The sequence below is a fragment of the Mesoplodon densirostris genome, chromosome 7, assembly GCF_025265405.1.
Source record: "Mesoplodon densirostris isolate mMesDen1 chromosome 7, mMesDen1 primary haplotype, whole genome shotgun sequence".
Classification (NCBI taxonomy): domain Eukaryota; kingdom Metazoa; phylum Chordata; class Mammalia; order Artiodactyla; family Ziphiidae; genus Mesoplodon; species Mesoplodon densirostris.
In genome coordinates this window covers 76,503,667-76,521,507 of record NC_082667.1, presented here as the reverse complement: position 1 = coordinate 76,521,507, position 17,841 = coordinate 76,503,667, and the positions used below count along the sequence as shown (strand labels likewise).

Genomic DNA, 17,841 nt, shown 5'->3' with positions numbered 1-17,841 from the left:
AGGAGGTGTCCCGACCTCTGTGAGCATGCACATATGGAAAAAGGCTACAATGACAGGTCCTGCCCCCCCACGCACCCCCCAAGCAATGGCACCGGTCTCTAAGGCAACCTGGGCTACCTCTGTGTACACCCTCATTTGCAGTCATACCAGATTCCAGCCCTCACAGGCCGTTTCTGTAGAGTTAACTCCAGTCTTCTCCCTGGGTCTGATCTCCAAAGCCTGAGTTCCAGCACCCAGCCCCCACCCATACTCGTGAATGAATGTCTCAAGCTGGGAAATGGAGGGTGGCAGCACTGACCATCTGTGCAGTCCTCCCTCCACTCTGGCTGCTGTGTTCTCCTCTGAGGCTCTGAAGCTCTTCTCCTTTCCCAGACAATCTCCCTGCTGGTGAGTGGGCATCCCAGGGTGCAGGAACCTTTCCTCTTTCACAGCTCCCTCCCAGGGGCACAAGTCCCATCCTGATTCCTTTCTCACTTTTTTTTTCTTTTGTCATACCTGGTTATGTGGAGATTTTCTTGCCCTTTCAGCAGTCTGTGGTCTTCTGCCAGCATTCAGTAGATATTCTATGAGGATCATTCCACGTGTAGATGTATTTGTGGGAGAAGGTGAACTTCATGTCCTACTATTCTGCTGTCTTGATCACATTCTTGTCTGTGAAACTTTTGATCTCTCCAAGAAATATGAATGAAAGCCTTGCTAGGTAGAGTATTCTTCGTTGTAGATTTTCCTTTTCATCACTTTAAATATATCATGCCACTGGCTTTTGGCCTGCAGAGTTTCTGCTGAAAAGTCAGCTGATAGCCTGATGGGAGTTCCCTTATGTGTAACTTTTTACTTTTCCCTTGTTGTTTTTCATATTCTCTCTTTAATTTTTGCCATTTTAATTAAAATGTGTCTTGGGGTGGCACTTTTTCAGTTGATCCTATTTGGAACTTTCTGTGCTTCTTGGACCTAGATGTCTGTTTGCTTTCCCAGGTTAGGAAAGTTCTCAGCTACAATGCCTTCAAATATGTTATCTACCCCTTTCCTCTCTCTTCTCTTTCTGGGACCTCTATAATGCCAATGTTAGTATGCTTGATGTTGTCACAGACATCTCTTAAAATGTTCTCATTTCTTTTTATTCTTTTTTTTTTTCTGGTCAGGTTCAGTGATTTACATTACTCTGTCTTACAGCTCAGTGATCCGTTCTTCTGTATCTTCTAATCTACTCTTCATTCCTTCAAGTGCATTTTTAATTTCAGTTATTGTATTCTTCAGCTCTGTTTGGTTCTTTTTTTTTTTTTTTTTTTTTTTTTTTTTGCATTATGTGGGCTTCTCACTGCTGTGGCCTCTCCCCTTGTGGAGCACAGGCTCCGGACGCGCAGGCCCAGCAGCCATGGCTCACGGGCCTAGCCGCTCCACGGCATGTGGGATCTTCCCAGACTGGGGCACGAACCCGTGTCCCCTGCATCGGCAGGCGGACTCTCAACCACTGCGCCACCAGGGAAGCCCCTGTTTGGTTCTTTTTTATATCTTTTCTTTGTTAAACGTCTCACTTTGTTCATCCATTTTCTCCCAAGTTCTTTGATCATCTTTACAATCATTACCTTGAACCCTTTATTGGGTTGATTGCCTGTCTCCACTTCTCTTAGTTCTTCTGGGGTTTTATCTCATTCCTTCATTTGCAGTGTGTTCCTCTCACCTTTTTTTTTGCCTAATTCTCTGTGTTTATTTCTATGTATCTGGTAGGTTGGTTATGTTTCCAAATCTTGGAGAAGTATCCTCATGTAGGAGATGTCCTATGCATCCCAGCAACACACTTCCCTCTGGTCACCAGAGCTAATATGCTCTAGGTGTGTTCTCTATGTGGGCTGTGTGTGTCTTTCTCTTGTGGTGGGTTAACTAGTTGGATGGTCTTATAGGCATGACTGGCCTCTGGTCCAATTGGTTGCCAGGCCTTGCCTTGTGCAGAAGCTGCTGTCACTGGTTGGCAGGGTTGGGTGGCTGATAAACCCTGGCTACTGCTGGCTCACTGGTAGGCAGAGCCAGTTTCTGGGGCTGGGTGGTTGTGGGGCTAGGATTCCAGGGTCTAATGTTGGCCTGCTGGGGGGTGGAGTTATTTCCTGACATGGTTGGCTGCAATTTCCTAGGTGTCCCAAATCTAGTGCTGGCCCACTAGTGAGTGGCGCTGGATCCCAGAGCAGTTGGCTGAGAAGATCAAGGTATCTCAGAGTTGGTGTTGGCCTGCTGATGGGCAGGGCCAGAACCCTTGGTGTCCTGGGGCTGATGCAGGCCTTATGGTGTATTGGCTGTGTCCTGACAAGGCAGGCTACAGGGCTGCAGTGATCCTATGGCTCATGTCCACCTGCTGGTGGGAAGGTTTCAGGCTTAGAAGAATCTGGGACTGATTCCCAACCACTTATGGGTGGAACCAAGTCCTAGAGTCTCTGGGTGCAGGGCCCTGGGTGTCCTGAAGCTTGTGTTGGCCCACTGGTGAGCAGGGCCAGCTGCTGACACAGCTGGCTTCAGGGTCCAGAGTGTCCCAAAGTTCGTGTTGGCCCACTGATGGGTGGGATGGGATCCCATGGCAGCTGGCTGAGAGGCCCAAGATGTCTCAGAACTGGTGTTGGTCTGCTGGTGGGTGGGACCAGGGCCAAGAGGTTCCTAAGGCTGGTGCTGGCCTGCTGGTAGGTGGGCTGGGTCCTGCCACTGTAGACCATGAGGCTGTGGTGGTCCCAGGGCTGGTATCTGCCCATTGGTTGGGTGGAGCTGAGTCTCAGAGTCTCCAATTATAGGGGGCCCTGGGGGTCCTGGAGTTGGTGTGTCAGCCTGCTGGTGGGCGGCTCTGGGGCCCTGGGCATCCTAGGGCTGATGCCTGCTCACTGGTGGGCAGAGTTGTGTCCTAGGATCTCTGGCTGCAGATCCCTAGGTGTTCCTGGGCTTGCGCCTGTTAACACTGGTATTTGGGGCTGGGTCCCTTTTGTTGACAGGGTCAAGTCCTGGGATGGCTTGGGCTCAGGAGGTCTTAAGGCAACCTGCCTGCCGGTGGGTGGGGCTTTGTTCCCACCTGGCTAGATGCTTGGCCTGAGGCATCCTAGTATTTATGCCTACAGGCTGGCAGACAGGGCAAGGTCCAAGTGCTAATAAGCTAGAGGAAGGATTCCTAAATGGCACTTGCCAGCATCTGTTTCCATGCAGTAGAACAATCTCCAATAAATGGCTGCTGCCACTGTCTACATGCCTAGAGTGAGTTCCAGTTGCCTCCTGGCTCTCTAGGAGACTCTCCAAGATCAGCAGGTAGATCTGACCCAAGTTCCTCTTAAATCAATGCCTCTGCCTCGCATCCTGGACCATGTGAGATTCTGTGTGCCTCCTTTAAGAGTGGAGTCTCTATTTCCCACAGCCCTCTGGGTCTTCAGAAAGTAAACCCTGATGGCCTTCAAAGCCAAATGTTCTGGGGGCTCCTCTTCCTGGTACAAGACCTTCAGGCTGCAGAGCCTGATGTAGGGCTCAGACCCACTCCTCCTAGGGGAGAACCTCTGCAATTGTAATTATTCTCTCATCTGTGGGTCACTCACCTGGGGGTATGGGTCTTGACTATACCACAACTCCACCCCTTCTACTCATCTCTCTCCTTCTTTATATCTTTAGTTGCAGCAGATCTTTTCTACTAGATTCTGGTCTTTCTCATCAATAATTGCTCTGAAAATAATTATACTTTTGGTGTGCTTATGAGAGCCAGTGAGCTCAGGGTCTTCCTACTCCACTATCTTGGCCTGAAATCATGATTATCTTTTAATGTCATTAATTTAGAAGGAGTAAAGCTCACTTGAAATTGAAATGTGAAAAAACTTTCAAATCATTACCAGGATGGCAGAGGGAAAACCAGGGTGGTTTGGGTGGTAGTTCTAGGTCTATAAGAAATTATGAACTCTGGGCAATTCACCTAACATCTGAGTGTTGGTTTCATTTGCAGAAGGGAAGGTGATGGGTTGGCCAATGGCTTTTAAGCTGTGCACTCTTGATGTCTGTGAGTTGTGGTGGGATATATGAAGGTATTCCAGTTCTCCAACTCTTGCTCCAAGCAGAGAAATTCTGCTTTTATCTGATTTTTATAGTAAAGCACTGAATAAACTTTATTTTTAAACAGGTCTTATTGCTTAAGAACATTTGAAAGCCACTAGAGTGAGTTGTTTCCACCATCCCATGATAACTTATTGATACTATAAAAGATTATGAATTTAAATTTTAAAATAATTAATGGAAAACCTACCATATGCAAGGCACTATGCTGGATGCTAGAAAATGAAGATTGTATGTAGTCTAGCCTATTGCATAATACAAGGAAAACGTAACAGTAACATTAGTGTAGAACTAGAAAGCTCAGAGGAGGGGAAGCTCTGAGATTAAATAAATAAACACACACATAGCACATGAATATATATTAATATATATACATTATCAGTTGCATATAAATATATATAGATTATAGATATGGTACCTATATATAACATATACGATATATGTGTATATATATTTCATATGCAACCTAGAAGTAAATGAGGCAAAAATGTTTAATTGATGTCTTGTTAATATATAGGACTTTCATCTCCCTTCATATTCTACTCTCTTGAATCACAGTGCTTTTACACTATTGAAAATCAGAGGGTAGTTACATAATTGCTTATGTATTTATCATTGTTTCTTACCAACGTGTTATGTTACACTTGAAGACAATGGTTATGATCTGTAAGGAGATATGTTTGTCAAACACTTTTTTGTTCATTAAATGGATAGCCATTTCACACTGTAAATCACAGCATGAGACTTAAGCACATTCTATCAGGAGGTTTACCACACTTTTAAAAATAACTTTTCAGTTTCTGGCTGGAGAAGATATTTCAGGCAGTAATTTATTTCAATATGATCCCCTAATGGATTCAAAGATTGTCAGTACCTTCTAAAGGCCCGCATAATGGTGATCTTTAATGTAAAAACTATTTTGTTCATCTTTTTATTTCCAGCTCAGCACAGTACTTTATGAATAAAGTACTCAATTTTTTAATAAGAAAATGTCATCAATTATTTTATAGGAAGTAAAACCCCATATAGATAGGAGCTGGCAGTAGTTTATATTGTGTTTCTAAATATCAATAACATTTTATCATCATGTTAGCACAGATTAAATTTAACTGAAGTGAAATGAAGAAAATACTGAGTCTTATGTTTGTAGTTGTGAAACACCAGTATTTTAGGATGAGCCATCAGTGCTAATGACTCTGCAACAAAGTATGAATATATCAGATTCAATGAAAACTGTTAAATTCTGGAAATTCCTTGGAAAAAAATGGAAACACACATTCTAAAATACACACCAGTGTTCAGTCATCACTTACACCAGACGTTGGCAAACATTTTTGTAGAGGTAAGATGGTGATATTTTTGGTTTTGCATCTTTTTTGGAACTACTCAGTTCTGCCACTTTCTTCAGCAGTAGAGAATATATAAATGAACGTGCATGGCTGTGTTCCAATGAAATAGGCAGATGTCCGGATTTGACTCAAGGGACCATAGTTTGCCAACCCCTCACTTATACAGCCACAAATGATTCTGATAATTGTCTTTGTTTTTCCATTGAAAACTGACAGGTATTTTTTAATGGAGGTGCCATAAATATTTTCTAAATAATCATTTTCAAAATCTCTGTTCCAAGATTACACTTAAAGAATTAAAATGGAGACGTGTTCTAATTTACCATACTATAGCAGTAGTTGTCAAATATAGTTTTAACTGCTATATCATAATTTAGCACATGAAATTGATCTCATGTAGTGAATTGTAGTGAATTTTATCTTCACAAAAATACTGACAAATATCAATAAATAAGTAATCTTAACTTGTAATTTTTAATCCTATTAATATTTGGGATTTAAAATATATTTAGCATGACTGACTTAACAACTTTGTCTTGATTTTGTGAACAAAATTTCATGAACCAACTTGATTCAGAACAATGATGAATTCAGGAGACTTAGGTATTACAAACCACTAAGGTGTGGTTCACTTGAAAACTACAACTGTTTTAATTCTCAGTTCAGATATAATGTCATTTGCACATTTTATTCATTTTATGTAACTCAATAACTGCTATCTCTTAAAAATATGGTAGTGGCTCAAATGAAAACATTCACTGTTCTAAAGTAACTACTGAGCATACAAACAGCTTTCTTTTTTTTTTTTTTTTTTTTTTTTTGCTGTACGCGGGCCTCTCACTGCTGTGGCCTCTCCCGTTGCGGAGCACAGGCTCCGGACACACAGGCTCCGCGGCCATGGCTCGCGGGCCCAGCCGCTCCGCGGCATGTGGGATCTTCCGGGATCGGGGCACGAACCCGTGTCCCCTGCATCGGCAGGCAGACTCTCAACCACTGCGCCACCAGGGAAGCCCCAAACAGCTTTCTTAAAAGCGTATCCTCTACCATATGTGATGTGGCATGATTTAGTAGAAAATATCATTGGACAGGCATCAGGAGACCTGGTTATCAATCCCAATGTGTTATAAATCAACTAGATCTGAACAAATTGGTTGACTGGGATACATTAATTTACTCTTATATAATGTAGTAATAATACCATGCACCTCTCTTATAGTGACAACTTGTATTAAAAAACATGGAAGTCCCTTGTAAGTAAGTTATCAAATACTATATAAAACCGATGCAAGGATACTTTCTCTTCCAAGGCCAGAAAAGTCTGCAAGCATTGCTGCTTCTAAATTGTGTCTTTAGATTTGTTTCATTTTTTTTGTAAGAGGGAGGAGAAAGTTCTTTTTCAAATAATTATTTATGTTTGTGGTCTTTCCCCTCTTTAACATATCATAATTGCTTTCAGCTTGCTTAAGCTGAACAAGTGGGTATCTAGGTGTGTTCAACAGTTTGAAATGTAAGTAAGATGCAGTTAGGCTCTACATACACATATTTATCAATACATTTCACAGGAATCTCAATACTAAGTATTCATTGGATGGGACAAAAATCACAACAGGCAACTTTATTTGTAGAATTTGATCCAAAAATCCAGAAAAAATAAACAAAAGGAGCCGAGTCTCTATTATGTTAGTACACAAAATAAACAAAAAAATACATCAACATTTACCATGAGATCATTTAAATGTGTCTGCAAATGATCTGATAAGGGAAGCGTGATTTACAACATGGGAAACTTTTTTTTTTTTTAAACAACATAGACCTAAATGCACTGCACTGTAGGTCACCTAGACTAGGTTAGCAAGAATGAGCAATGTGGTAGGTCCAAAAGGCAACCCCCAAACACCTTCCTTCAGAGGAAACTTTGGTAATTGTCTGTGGTTAAAAACAAAAAAAATAAAAACACCAACTCCTGTTCTTCATCATGTTGGATGGTTATTTTGTCCATTTTTCTCCTGCGATGATGAGTCCATTTTAAATACTTCAATTATTATGAAGACACTCCAAATCCACAGAACAGCAGACACTTCCATTCTGTGCATCAAGACACAAGCATTAGCCAATGAGACATAGAATATAAATCAATGTGTAGTGTCCACCTTTATATTCAAAATGACCATCTACGTGTTGAGACCAACTCCATGAATGTTATAAAAAAAATTACTAGAAAAATGCCAGAGTAGGAGTTGAAAGAAAGGAAAGATTTATGAGACCCTTCAGGGTCCCTCTTGTTGGCTACTGCTGGCAGTGCAACTTCATACACCCCTGTCTGAGCTCAGACCATGTTTGTTTGAGAGTCCTGTGTATTTCCATGTTGTTTGTTTACCCAACTTATTCATTGGACTTACTCTAAATGAGATTCTTGCCAAAAATAACCCCCTGAAAGATAAATTGCCATTAATAATACTAGTCAAAAGTACCAAAAGAGCCTGAAAATAACTCCAAAATGGCTTACAGAAAGGTGGGCATGTTAGGGGTAAATATAGACTATCTCATGGTGACTGTGAAGGGGATGGTACATATCAATTTTTGGGAATTCATGAAAAATCAATTACATGTATTAATGTAAATATACCTTTATAATCCTCCTAAATGAATCTCAAACCTAATCTCAGAGAAATACTACTAAATAACATAGGTCTCCACATCTCCTGGTCATTGTGTTTGATGGGGCTGAAGGTACAATGGGACCATGACTCTTGCTATATGAAGCTTGATGTCCTTTTTGTATTGGGGCTGCATTTTAAGATGGTACTTTTCAGGAAAGAGAAAAGAATCCACGTTTAACAGCATAAAAAGACAAGTTGGGATCCTTCCACTGATGCCTGAAGCTGAGCCAGGATTTGATAGAATTGAATGGACTAATATATATATATATGTGTATATATATATATTATATATATATACACATATATATATTTTGTGTGTGTGTGTGGTATGCGGGCCTCTCACTGTTATGGCCTCTCCCATTGCCGAGCACAGGCTCCGGACGCGCAGGCTCAGCGGCCATGGCTCACGGGCCCAGCCGCTCCGCAGCATGTGGGATCTTCCTGGACCGGGGCACGAACCCGTGTCCCCTGAATCGGCAGGCGGACTCTCAACGACTGCGCCACCAGGGAAGCCCAGGGACTAATATTTTTAACATGTTTAATCATGGGAATATTAAGCAGATGTTTCAGCAGAAATTTGACCCTGCCTAACCCTTGCTTCAAGTTGACTACAGTCATAGCTCTTCATAAGCTTTGAAGGTAGGAAGGGGTCAGTTGTTAATTTTAATGACATATGAGGATGCCTCATGGTAACTCCTCCAAAAAGATAGGCAAATAATCACAATTAATTAAATCGTGCAGCAAGAGCTTCAGGTCCCTGCATTAGGTACTGTGATAATTAAACAAAGCAAAAAACTTCATAGATTTATAGAACACTTTCTTCTAACATTGGCAGTTTCATGAAAGAGCTTATAAAAATTTCCAGGATGAAAAAAGACTTTTTTTTTTTTTAACTTTTTAATATGCAGGTCAAAATAGCTTAAATCAGCCATAATTGGGCCTAGTGCAATTGTTTAAATCCTGTATTTTAAAAGGCAAAAGAGAGGCCTATTTTATTCCATGGTCATCATTTGGAATTTGCCTTAATACACGGTACAGGTACAATCCATTCAGACAGATTAACCTCTGGTGAGAAGCAAATGCCTGCCTGTGTTTCCACCATGCCCCTTGGAACCTGTGCATTCAGAAACATCAGGAGTGGACCTCCTGCAGGTGTTCTCTGGCAATTGTTCAAGGCCTGGTTATCCTCAGGACACCCAATTACCTTGCATTTGCAGGTTGTGCAGGGAGATCCAGTCATTGTCCACACTGAGCCGCTAAGCCTAGAAAGGCCATAGCTGTCCAGGCAAGTTTTTCTGATGTCATAGGCGATGTTATCAGCCAGGCAGGGGTCACTGACACAGCGGGGACAACATTCCCCTTCCAAGATGGTTGTGTACTCACAGCTAAAATTGGGGCAAGTGAGCGGCCAGCAATCTACCTCTCCTTCCTGTGGAGAGAAAGCCAAAATACTTCATCATTGACCTTATGCACAATCCTGTTGCCAAAGTCCCAGAGGGGGAAATTCTCAGGAATCTCCATCACTGTCCTCACTGACTGTTGCTACTTTAGCATCATTATGGGTATGATGTGTTTCCTCCTTGAAGAACAAATACAGACATCACCCCCTCCAGAGTGCTTTTGCTGACTGTCTATACTGTTGCCACGGAAAGAGTTCGGTCCCATCTCTGCGTGCCAATGGCAACCCATAATTATTTTTATCATGAGACATCATAATTATCAATATAATTCCAGATTACGTTTTGAGCTTTCAGGCTTTGGGCTTGTTCCTTTATCTCCCTGATGCTTGGCACAGTTCTGGCCAATAAATGCTAAGCAAATGAACAAATAGATGATAAGGTACTGAGCTAGTGTGTAAAGAGAAATCTATTTCTCTTAAGGTCAAAGAGGAACTTAAACCACTGTACTATTTCAATAACAACATGCACTGAGTTGCTTATATTGGATTTAAAATTGAGGTTGGGCAATATCAGAAAAATTTCATAATGGTTTTGAATGTAATGTCTGGCTAGTGACACATCACTAAGGTGTAGTAAGGTGTTACAGTTCAGACAGAGCCTCCAAGTATTCCAGGATGTGGCCACTGTGGCTCCACTGAGCTGCACATAGTAGAGACTACTACCTATGTAGCCTCTTCCGTTATCATGACACTCATTATAATTTATGCAAATGCATGCCTAATTATTCAGTCAGCTTCACAAGACTATGGCCTTTGGTCAGCTTCATGATAGACCATGTCTGTCATGCTCATTGTTATATCATCCAGAGTCTGGCACATGCAAACTATTGATATTTATTAAATATAACCCACTTTATTCTCAAGTCGTTAAGTTATATTCAGCAGCTTCAGTTCTCCCAGGAAATAATAACCTTAGGGTCTGGGGATGAGAGAGGATACTCTTTTGAAATTCTATGAAAATATCATGTCAAAAATTAATACCAATTTTTCTGAGTGTCTGATGATTGGCTTCTTCAAAGAGAAATGTAATTTTCCAGGCTGACGTGGAACCTAATTCTATAGTTGTGTTGGGTTTGCCTGTTCTTGAATGGGAGATGTAAGAATGGCTATGATTTGAATATACCTGAGTCATACTCCTCGGTATTAGGAGTGCTTAAGAAGGATTTGTTTCTATTAAGATTATCTGCACATTTGCCAGGTGACTTTAGAAAATCCAATAGAAATTTACAGCACAGTTTGTCTGAATGCCTGTTTTTATACAGTATCCATAGACTGAATCATTAATTTTAGCAAATGTTAAATTATGGAACACAGCTAACAGTTTCCATTACAAGTTGACTTAGTTATGACTTAGCTCCACTGGCTATAATTACCTCAGAGATGGAACATCATATTCACTATGATAATGTGTCTTAACAGTCTTTGCAACATTAGAAATCTTTGTTTGTGTTATATAGTTTGAAACAGAAAGAACCAGGTCCAGAAATTAAGGTTTTTCTCTGGACTTTCTCTAACCTGATTATATCATTAGTATCCCCGTATTAAGATACAAAATAACCTTCATTTTTCTACATTAAGGTTTAGAACTGTAAAACAAATTTTTCAATCTAGGAAATATGAACAATAGCAACTATTGTGCACTAAGTGCCTTCTATGTGTCAAGTACTACACTTGCCTCTCACATAACTGATCTTCACAACAGCCCTGCAAAATAGGTGCCCATCTACTTGTGTACACTGAAGGAAAGAATGATCAAGTAAAATGTTAGGACTTGCCCAAGTTAATTACACACATCTTGCATGTGGGAGAACCAGGACTATCTCTATGACCTAGAATCAATATCGATCCCTGATATTTCTACTATGTTCTGCTATCTCTGATATTGAAACCTTTAATGGTAATATCCCAAGAAATGAAAGATCTGGCTCTGTAAGAACTACAAGTTCCCATCAAGGCTTTGAAAGCTTTCTATCATGTGGGGAATTTTCTTGATCTGGAGTGGCTAAAAAGTAGCAAGTGTAAACTAACTTGGACCAAATCTGTGCTATAAATGTCCTTTCTGTCTTACATGGTGTTTTAAATAGTAGAATACTAATGTCTTCTGGAAGAACATATGCCCCGTAATTAGCCACAGGACCCACAACTCCCTGCACAGGATCACAAGTCGCAGGAAACTAAATCCCACAGACAACTGAGCTTGTAAACCCCTCCAGAATATATAGGATAACACACTCTAAAGGAAGCCAACATACCAGACACCGGCACTGCTGGCAACTGTGAGTCCAGTTGTCTCCACTACGATAGAGCTTGTGTCCATTTTGATCTAAACATTGACTTGTGACCCTGGTGTCACACTCTGGGCAACAGAAAAGGTCAACGCTTGGATTCTGGCAATCACAAGCTGTCCGCCGGCAGAATATCTTCCCATCCTGTTTAGAAATGAGATTAAGGAGGTTTCATCATTAGGGAAACAATAAGCTGCACTATGGAAACCAAATCTTATAAACATGTTACAGAGCACATAGGAAAGATTTCTAGTCAGAGTGCTCCCCTGGCGACCTCCCAGTTTGCTCAAAACAGATGCATACATGTATACTCACATATACACACCCTGCCTTTCCCTGACCTTGCTTGCAGGGCAGCCCAAGTAAACATGGAGACATTTCTAAGTTGCAGATGGAAGTCAATATGTTCTTTCAAACTTTTCTTCTAAATGTTTCTTACAAATCATATTTCTAAGTAACATTGTAACTAAGCAGCTAAAAACGCATAAATAATCAAGCATTCAGTAGAGTGGAAAATCATTCTGCTGTACTTTTCCCAGTTCACAATGAACAACCTAATACATTCAAATGCATTCATCTAATTTTATCTCTGGCTCAACTCTGGGAGGAAGTCTGACTATACCCTTTTTACAGAAGAATTAACTGAGGCCCAGAGAGACTAAAAGACTTATCTAGTAACACAGAGGTAGCAATTCTCTAAGCACCGCCACCAGATATTCTGGTTTCAAAATAATTTTTCTTCTACAAGATAGCTTTTAGGTTGTTTATTATAAAGAGCTACAATAAGGTGTCACTTCCCACCTTGAGACAGCTCCCCAAATTATAGGCAGAGTACAATTTCTGGAATAATGGCCCTGAACACTCAGAAGGGATTGAAGGTCAACAGCACTCAAACGTTAAGACAGAACGTTTTGCAGTGTTTCTCATTTATATGTCTGTTGCTCGCAGTAACTTCTCATCTCAGACAATGAAGAGCTAAAAATTTAAGGTGAGACACGTGGCCACCTTTTATGGTTATAACTGCTTTGCAGAATATTTAAAAAAACAGAGAATCTCAGGGCCAGAATACACGTTAGAGGACACATAACCAAACTTTCTGACCTATACTTGATTAGTCTAGAGCAACCATATTCAAAAGTCATCAAGCCTGTGCTTAAAGCTCTCTGGTCTTGAAGAACTCACCACCATGGAAGGTATTCTAATTATGCAACTCTGTACCTTTCTGAATGTTAAAAATTGTACTTTTTCTTGCCCATCTTCATTGATCCTTGTTTACACCCTTGGTAATCATAGAACTCCCCATCCCTTCTATCACATTTTTACCTTCGTTCTTAGAAGAGAGCTCTTATGTCTCCTCTGAATCATCTCATCTCTAGATTAAACATCTCTAATTTTTTGACCACTCCACATAGTTTTGAATCTTTTCACTGTTGTTGTTGCCACTTTCTTTTTAAAATTTTTGGTTTTATTTTTAAATATTTTATTTTTTAAAATTTTTATTGAAATATACTTGATTTACAAAGTTGTGTTGTTTTAGCTGTACAGCTAAGTGATTGTTATACATACATGTAGATATATATTTTCTTTCTTTTTATTACATTTTCTTCCATTATAGGTTATTACAAGATATTGAGTATAGTTCCCTGTGCTATACAATAGGTCCTTGTTGGTTATCTATTTTATATATAGTAATGTGTATATTTTAATCCCTAACTCCTACTTCATCCCCGCATTTCCCCTTTTGTAACCATAAATTGGTTTTCTATGTCTGTGGGTCTATTTCTGTTTTGTAAACAAGTTCATTTTATCATTTTTTAGATTCCATACATAAGTGATATCATATAATATCTTTCTCTGTCTCACTTCACTTCATATGATAATTTCTAGGTCCATCTGTGTTGCTGCAAATGGCATTATTTCATTAGTTTTTTATGGCTGAGTAATATCGCATTGTATATATGTACCACATCTTTATCCATTCTTCCACTGATGGACATTTAGGTTGCTTCCATGTCTTGGCTATTGTAAATAGTGCTGCGATGAATATTGGGGTGCATGTATCTTTTTGAAGTATGGTTTTCTCCAGATATATGCCCAGCAGTGGGATTGCTGGATCGTATGGTAGTTCCATTTTTAGTTTTGTAAGGAACCTTCATAGTGTTCTCCATGGTGGTTGTACCAAGTTACATTCCCACCAACAGTGTAGGAGGATTCCCCTTTCTCCACACACTCTCTAGCATTTATTGTTTGTAGACTTTTTGATGATAGCCATTCTGACAAGTGTGTGGTGATATCTCACTGTGGATTTGATTTGCATTTCTCTGATAATTAGTGATGTTGAGCATCTTTTCATGGCTTTTTGGCCATCTGTATGTCTTCTTTGGAGAAATGTCCATTTAGATCTTTTGCCCATTTCTTGATTGGGTTGTTGTTTGTTTATTTGTTTTTCACATAGAGCTGCATGAGCTCTTTGTATATTTTGGAGATAAATCCCTTGTCAGTCACCTTGTTTGCAAATAATTTCTCCCATTCTGTGGGTTGTCTTTTCATCTTGTTTATGGTGTCCTTTGCTGTGCAAAAGCTTTTAAGTTTAACTAGGTTCCATTTGTTTATTTTTGTTTTTATTTTCATTACTCTAGGAGGTAGATCCTAAAAGATATTGTTGCAATTTATGTCACAGAGTATTCTGCCTATGTTTTCCTCTAAGAGTTTTATAGTGTCCAGCTTTACACTTAGGTCTTTAATCCATTTTGAGTTTATTTTTGTGAAAGGTATGAGTGAATGTTCTAATTTCATTCTTTTACATGTAGCTGTCCAGTTTTACCAGCACCACTTATTGAAGGGACTATCTTTTCTCCATTGTATATTCTTGCCTTCTTTATTGTAGATTAACTGACCATAGGTGCATGGGTTTATTTCTGGGCTTCCTATACTGTTTCATTAATCTATATTTCTCTTTTTGTACCATACTGTTTTGATTACTGTAGCTTTGTAGTATAGTCTGAAGTCAGGGAGCCTGATTTCCTCCAGCTCTGTTTTTCTTAGGATTGCTTTGGCTATTCAGGGTCTTTTTGTGTCTTCATACAAATTTTAAAAGTTTTTGTTCTAGTTCTGTGAAAAATGCCATTGGTAATTTGATAGGGATTGCATTGAATCCGTAGATCACCTTGGGTAGTACAGTCATTTTCACAATATTGATTCTTCCAATCCAAGAACATGGTATATCTTTTCATCTGTTTGTGTCACTTTCTATTTCTTTCATCAGCATCTTACAGTTTTCAGAGTACAAGCCTTTTGCCTCCTTAGGTCGGTTTATTCCTAGGTAGTTAATAATTTTAGATGCAGTTCTAAATGGAATTGTTTCCTTAATTTGTCTTTCTGAATTTCTGTTGTTAGTGTATAGAAATACAAGAGATTTCTGTGTATTAATTTTCTATTCTGCAACTTTACCAAATTCATTGATGAGCTCTAGTAGTGTCTTTAGAATTTTCTATGTATAGTATGATGTCATCTGCAAACAATGACAGTTTTACATCATTTCCATTTTGTATTTTTCTCTTTCTTTTTCATCTCTAATTGCATGGCTAGGACTTCCAAAACTATGCTGAATAAAAGTGGTGAGAGTAGACATCCTTGTCTTGTTCCTGATCTTAGAGGAAATGCTTTCTGCTTTTCACCATTGAGAATGATGTCAGCTGTGGGTTTGTCATATATGGTCTTTATTATGTTGAGGAAAGTTCCCTCTATGACCACTTTCTGGGGAGTTATTTTTTTTTTATCATAAATATTATTAAATTTTGTCAAAAGAGTTTTCTGCATCTATTGAGATGATCATATGGTTTTTATTCTTCAGTTTGTTGATGTGGTGTATCATGCTGATTGATTTTTAGATATTGAAGAATCCTTGCATCCCTGGGATAAATACCACTTGATCATAGTGTATGACCCTTTTAATGTATTGTTGGATTCGGCTGGCTAGTACTTTGTTGAGTATTTTTGCATTTATGTACATCAGTGATATTGGCCTGTAATTTTCCTTTTTGTGGTATCTTTGTCTGGATTTTGTATCAGAGTGATAGTGGCGTCATAGAATGAGCTTGGGGCTGTTTCTCCCTCTGCAAATTTATGGTAGAGTTTCAGAAGGACAGGTGTTAATTCTTCCCTAAATGTTTGATAGAATTTGTCTGTGAATACATCTGGTCCTAGACTTTTGTTTGTTGGGAATTCTTTAATCACAGTTTCAAGTTCAGTGCTTGTGGTTGGTCTGTTCATATTTTCTGTCTCTTCCCAGTGCACACTTGGGAGATTGTACCTTTCTAAGAATTCATCCATTTCTTCCAGGTTGTCCATTTATTGGCATATAGTTGCTTGTGAATTCTCTTATGATCATTTGTATTTCTGTGATGTCAGTTTTAACTTCTCCTTTTTCATTTCTAATTCTATTGATTTGAACCCTTTCCCTCTTTTTCTTGATGAGTCTGGCTAAAGGTTTATCAATTTTGTTTATCTTTTCAAAGAGCCAGCTTTTAGTTTCATTGATCTTTTCCAATGTTTTCTTCACCTCTATTTCATTAATTTCTGCTCTGATCTTATGATTTCTTTGCTTCTACTAACTTTCACTTTCGTTTGTTCTTCTTTCTGTACTTGCTTTAGGTGTAAGGTTAGGTTGTTTGAGATTTTTCTGTTTCCTGAGATAAGATTGTGTTGCTATAAACTTCCCTCTTAAATCTGTTTTTGCTGCATCCTATAGGTTTTGGATGGTTGTGTTTTCATTGTCATTTTTCTCTAGGTATTTTTTGATTTCCTCTTTGATTTCTTCAGTGATCCATTGGTTGCTTCGTAATGTATTTTTTAGCCTCCGTGTGTTTGTGCTTTTTACAGTATTTTTCCTGTATTTGATTTCTAATCTCATAGCATTGTGGTCAGAAAAGATGCTTGATATGATGTCAATTTTCTTAAATTTTACCGAGGCTTGATTTGTGGCCTAAGATGTGATCTATCCTGGAGAACGTTCCATGTGCACTTGAGAAGAAAGTGTATCCTGCTGCTTTCAGGTGGAATGTTCTATAAATTAAGTCCATCTAGTCTAATGTGTCATTTAAGGCCTGTGTTCCCTTATTGATTTTCTGTCTGGATGACCTGTCCATTGATGCAAGTGGGATGTTAAAGTCCCTCACTATTATTGTGTTACTGTCAATTATCCATTTATGTCTGTAAACATTTGCCTTATATATATTGAGGTGCTCCTATGTTGGGTGCACATATATTCACAATTGTTTTATCTTCTTCTTGGATTGATCGCTTGGTCGTTATGTAGTATCCTTCTTTGTCTCTTGTAACAGTCCTTATTTTACAGTCTATTTTGTCTGATATGAGTATTGCTACTCCAGCTTTCTTTTGATTTCCATTTGCATGGAATACCTTTTTCCATCCCTTCATTTACTGCCACCTTCTTCAACAGTTTTGAGTATTTCTAATAATTGTTGTCATCATCTACCATCAATTTAACATTTATTTCATGTCATACATTTTGCCAACTCTTTTATATGCATTGTCACATTTAATACTGATTATTCAGTGGAATAGAAATTTTTATCTCCATTTCTCAAATGAGGTAGCTGAATTAGAGAGCTGAATATAATTCCTCAGTAATGGTCTGACCAACACAAAATGAAGTGAGACTCATGGTCACCTTATTTTAAGTACTGTACTTTTATAAATGTAGCCTGATTTCAATATTTACTTCCTTACTTACTTTGGTTATGTCACAGTGTTGACCTCTATGAGGTTAATGAAGACTAAAACCTCATTAAGCCCTATTGTGTCTCCTGTGGTTAGTTGTTTGGAAGTGTAAAACTTGATGTTTATCCATATTGTATTTCATCTTGTTAGATCCATTTCATTTCCCTGGCCTATCACAATGTTTTCTAAGTGCTGTGTCTGTCATTCATCTTAGTTTGTCCTCCTTCAGTTTAGTGACATCTGCAAACTTGATGGGCCTGCCCTTAGGGTCTTCATCTACTTCA

General features: G+C 39.0%; 1 protein-coding gene across 3 annotated transcripts in view; it reads right to left on the bottom strand.

Moving 5' to 3' along the window:
- Positions 1-7,445: 7,445 nt before the first annotated feature.
- The window catches only part of NELL1 (neural EGFL like 1), a 911,833-nt gene continuing 901,437 nt past the window's right edge, over positions 7,446-17,841 (bottom strand). For all 3 annotated transcript variants that reach the window (XM_060103268.1, XM_060103269.1, XM_060103270.1), the window contains 3 exons: positions 11,783-11,959; positions 9,276-9,500; positions 7,446-7,496 (listed from right to left, as the gene is read on the bottom strand). In XM_060103268.1, coding sequence (XP_059959251.1) covers positions 7,446-7,496; positions 9,276-9,500; positions 11,783-11,959 — 453 coding nt within the window. The remainder of the gene's footprint in view (positions 7,497-9,275; positions 9,501-11,782; positions 11,960-17,841) is intronic.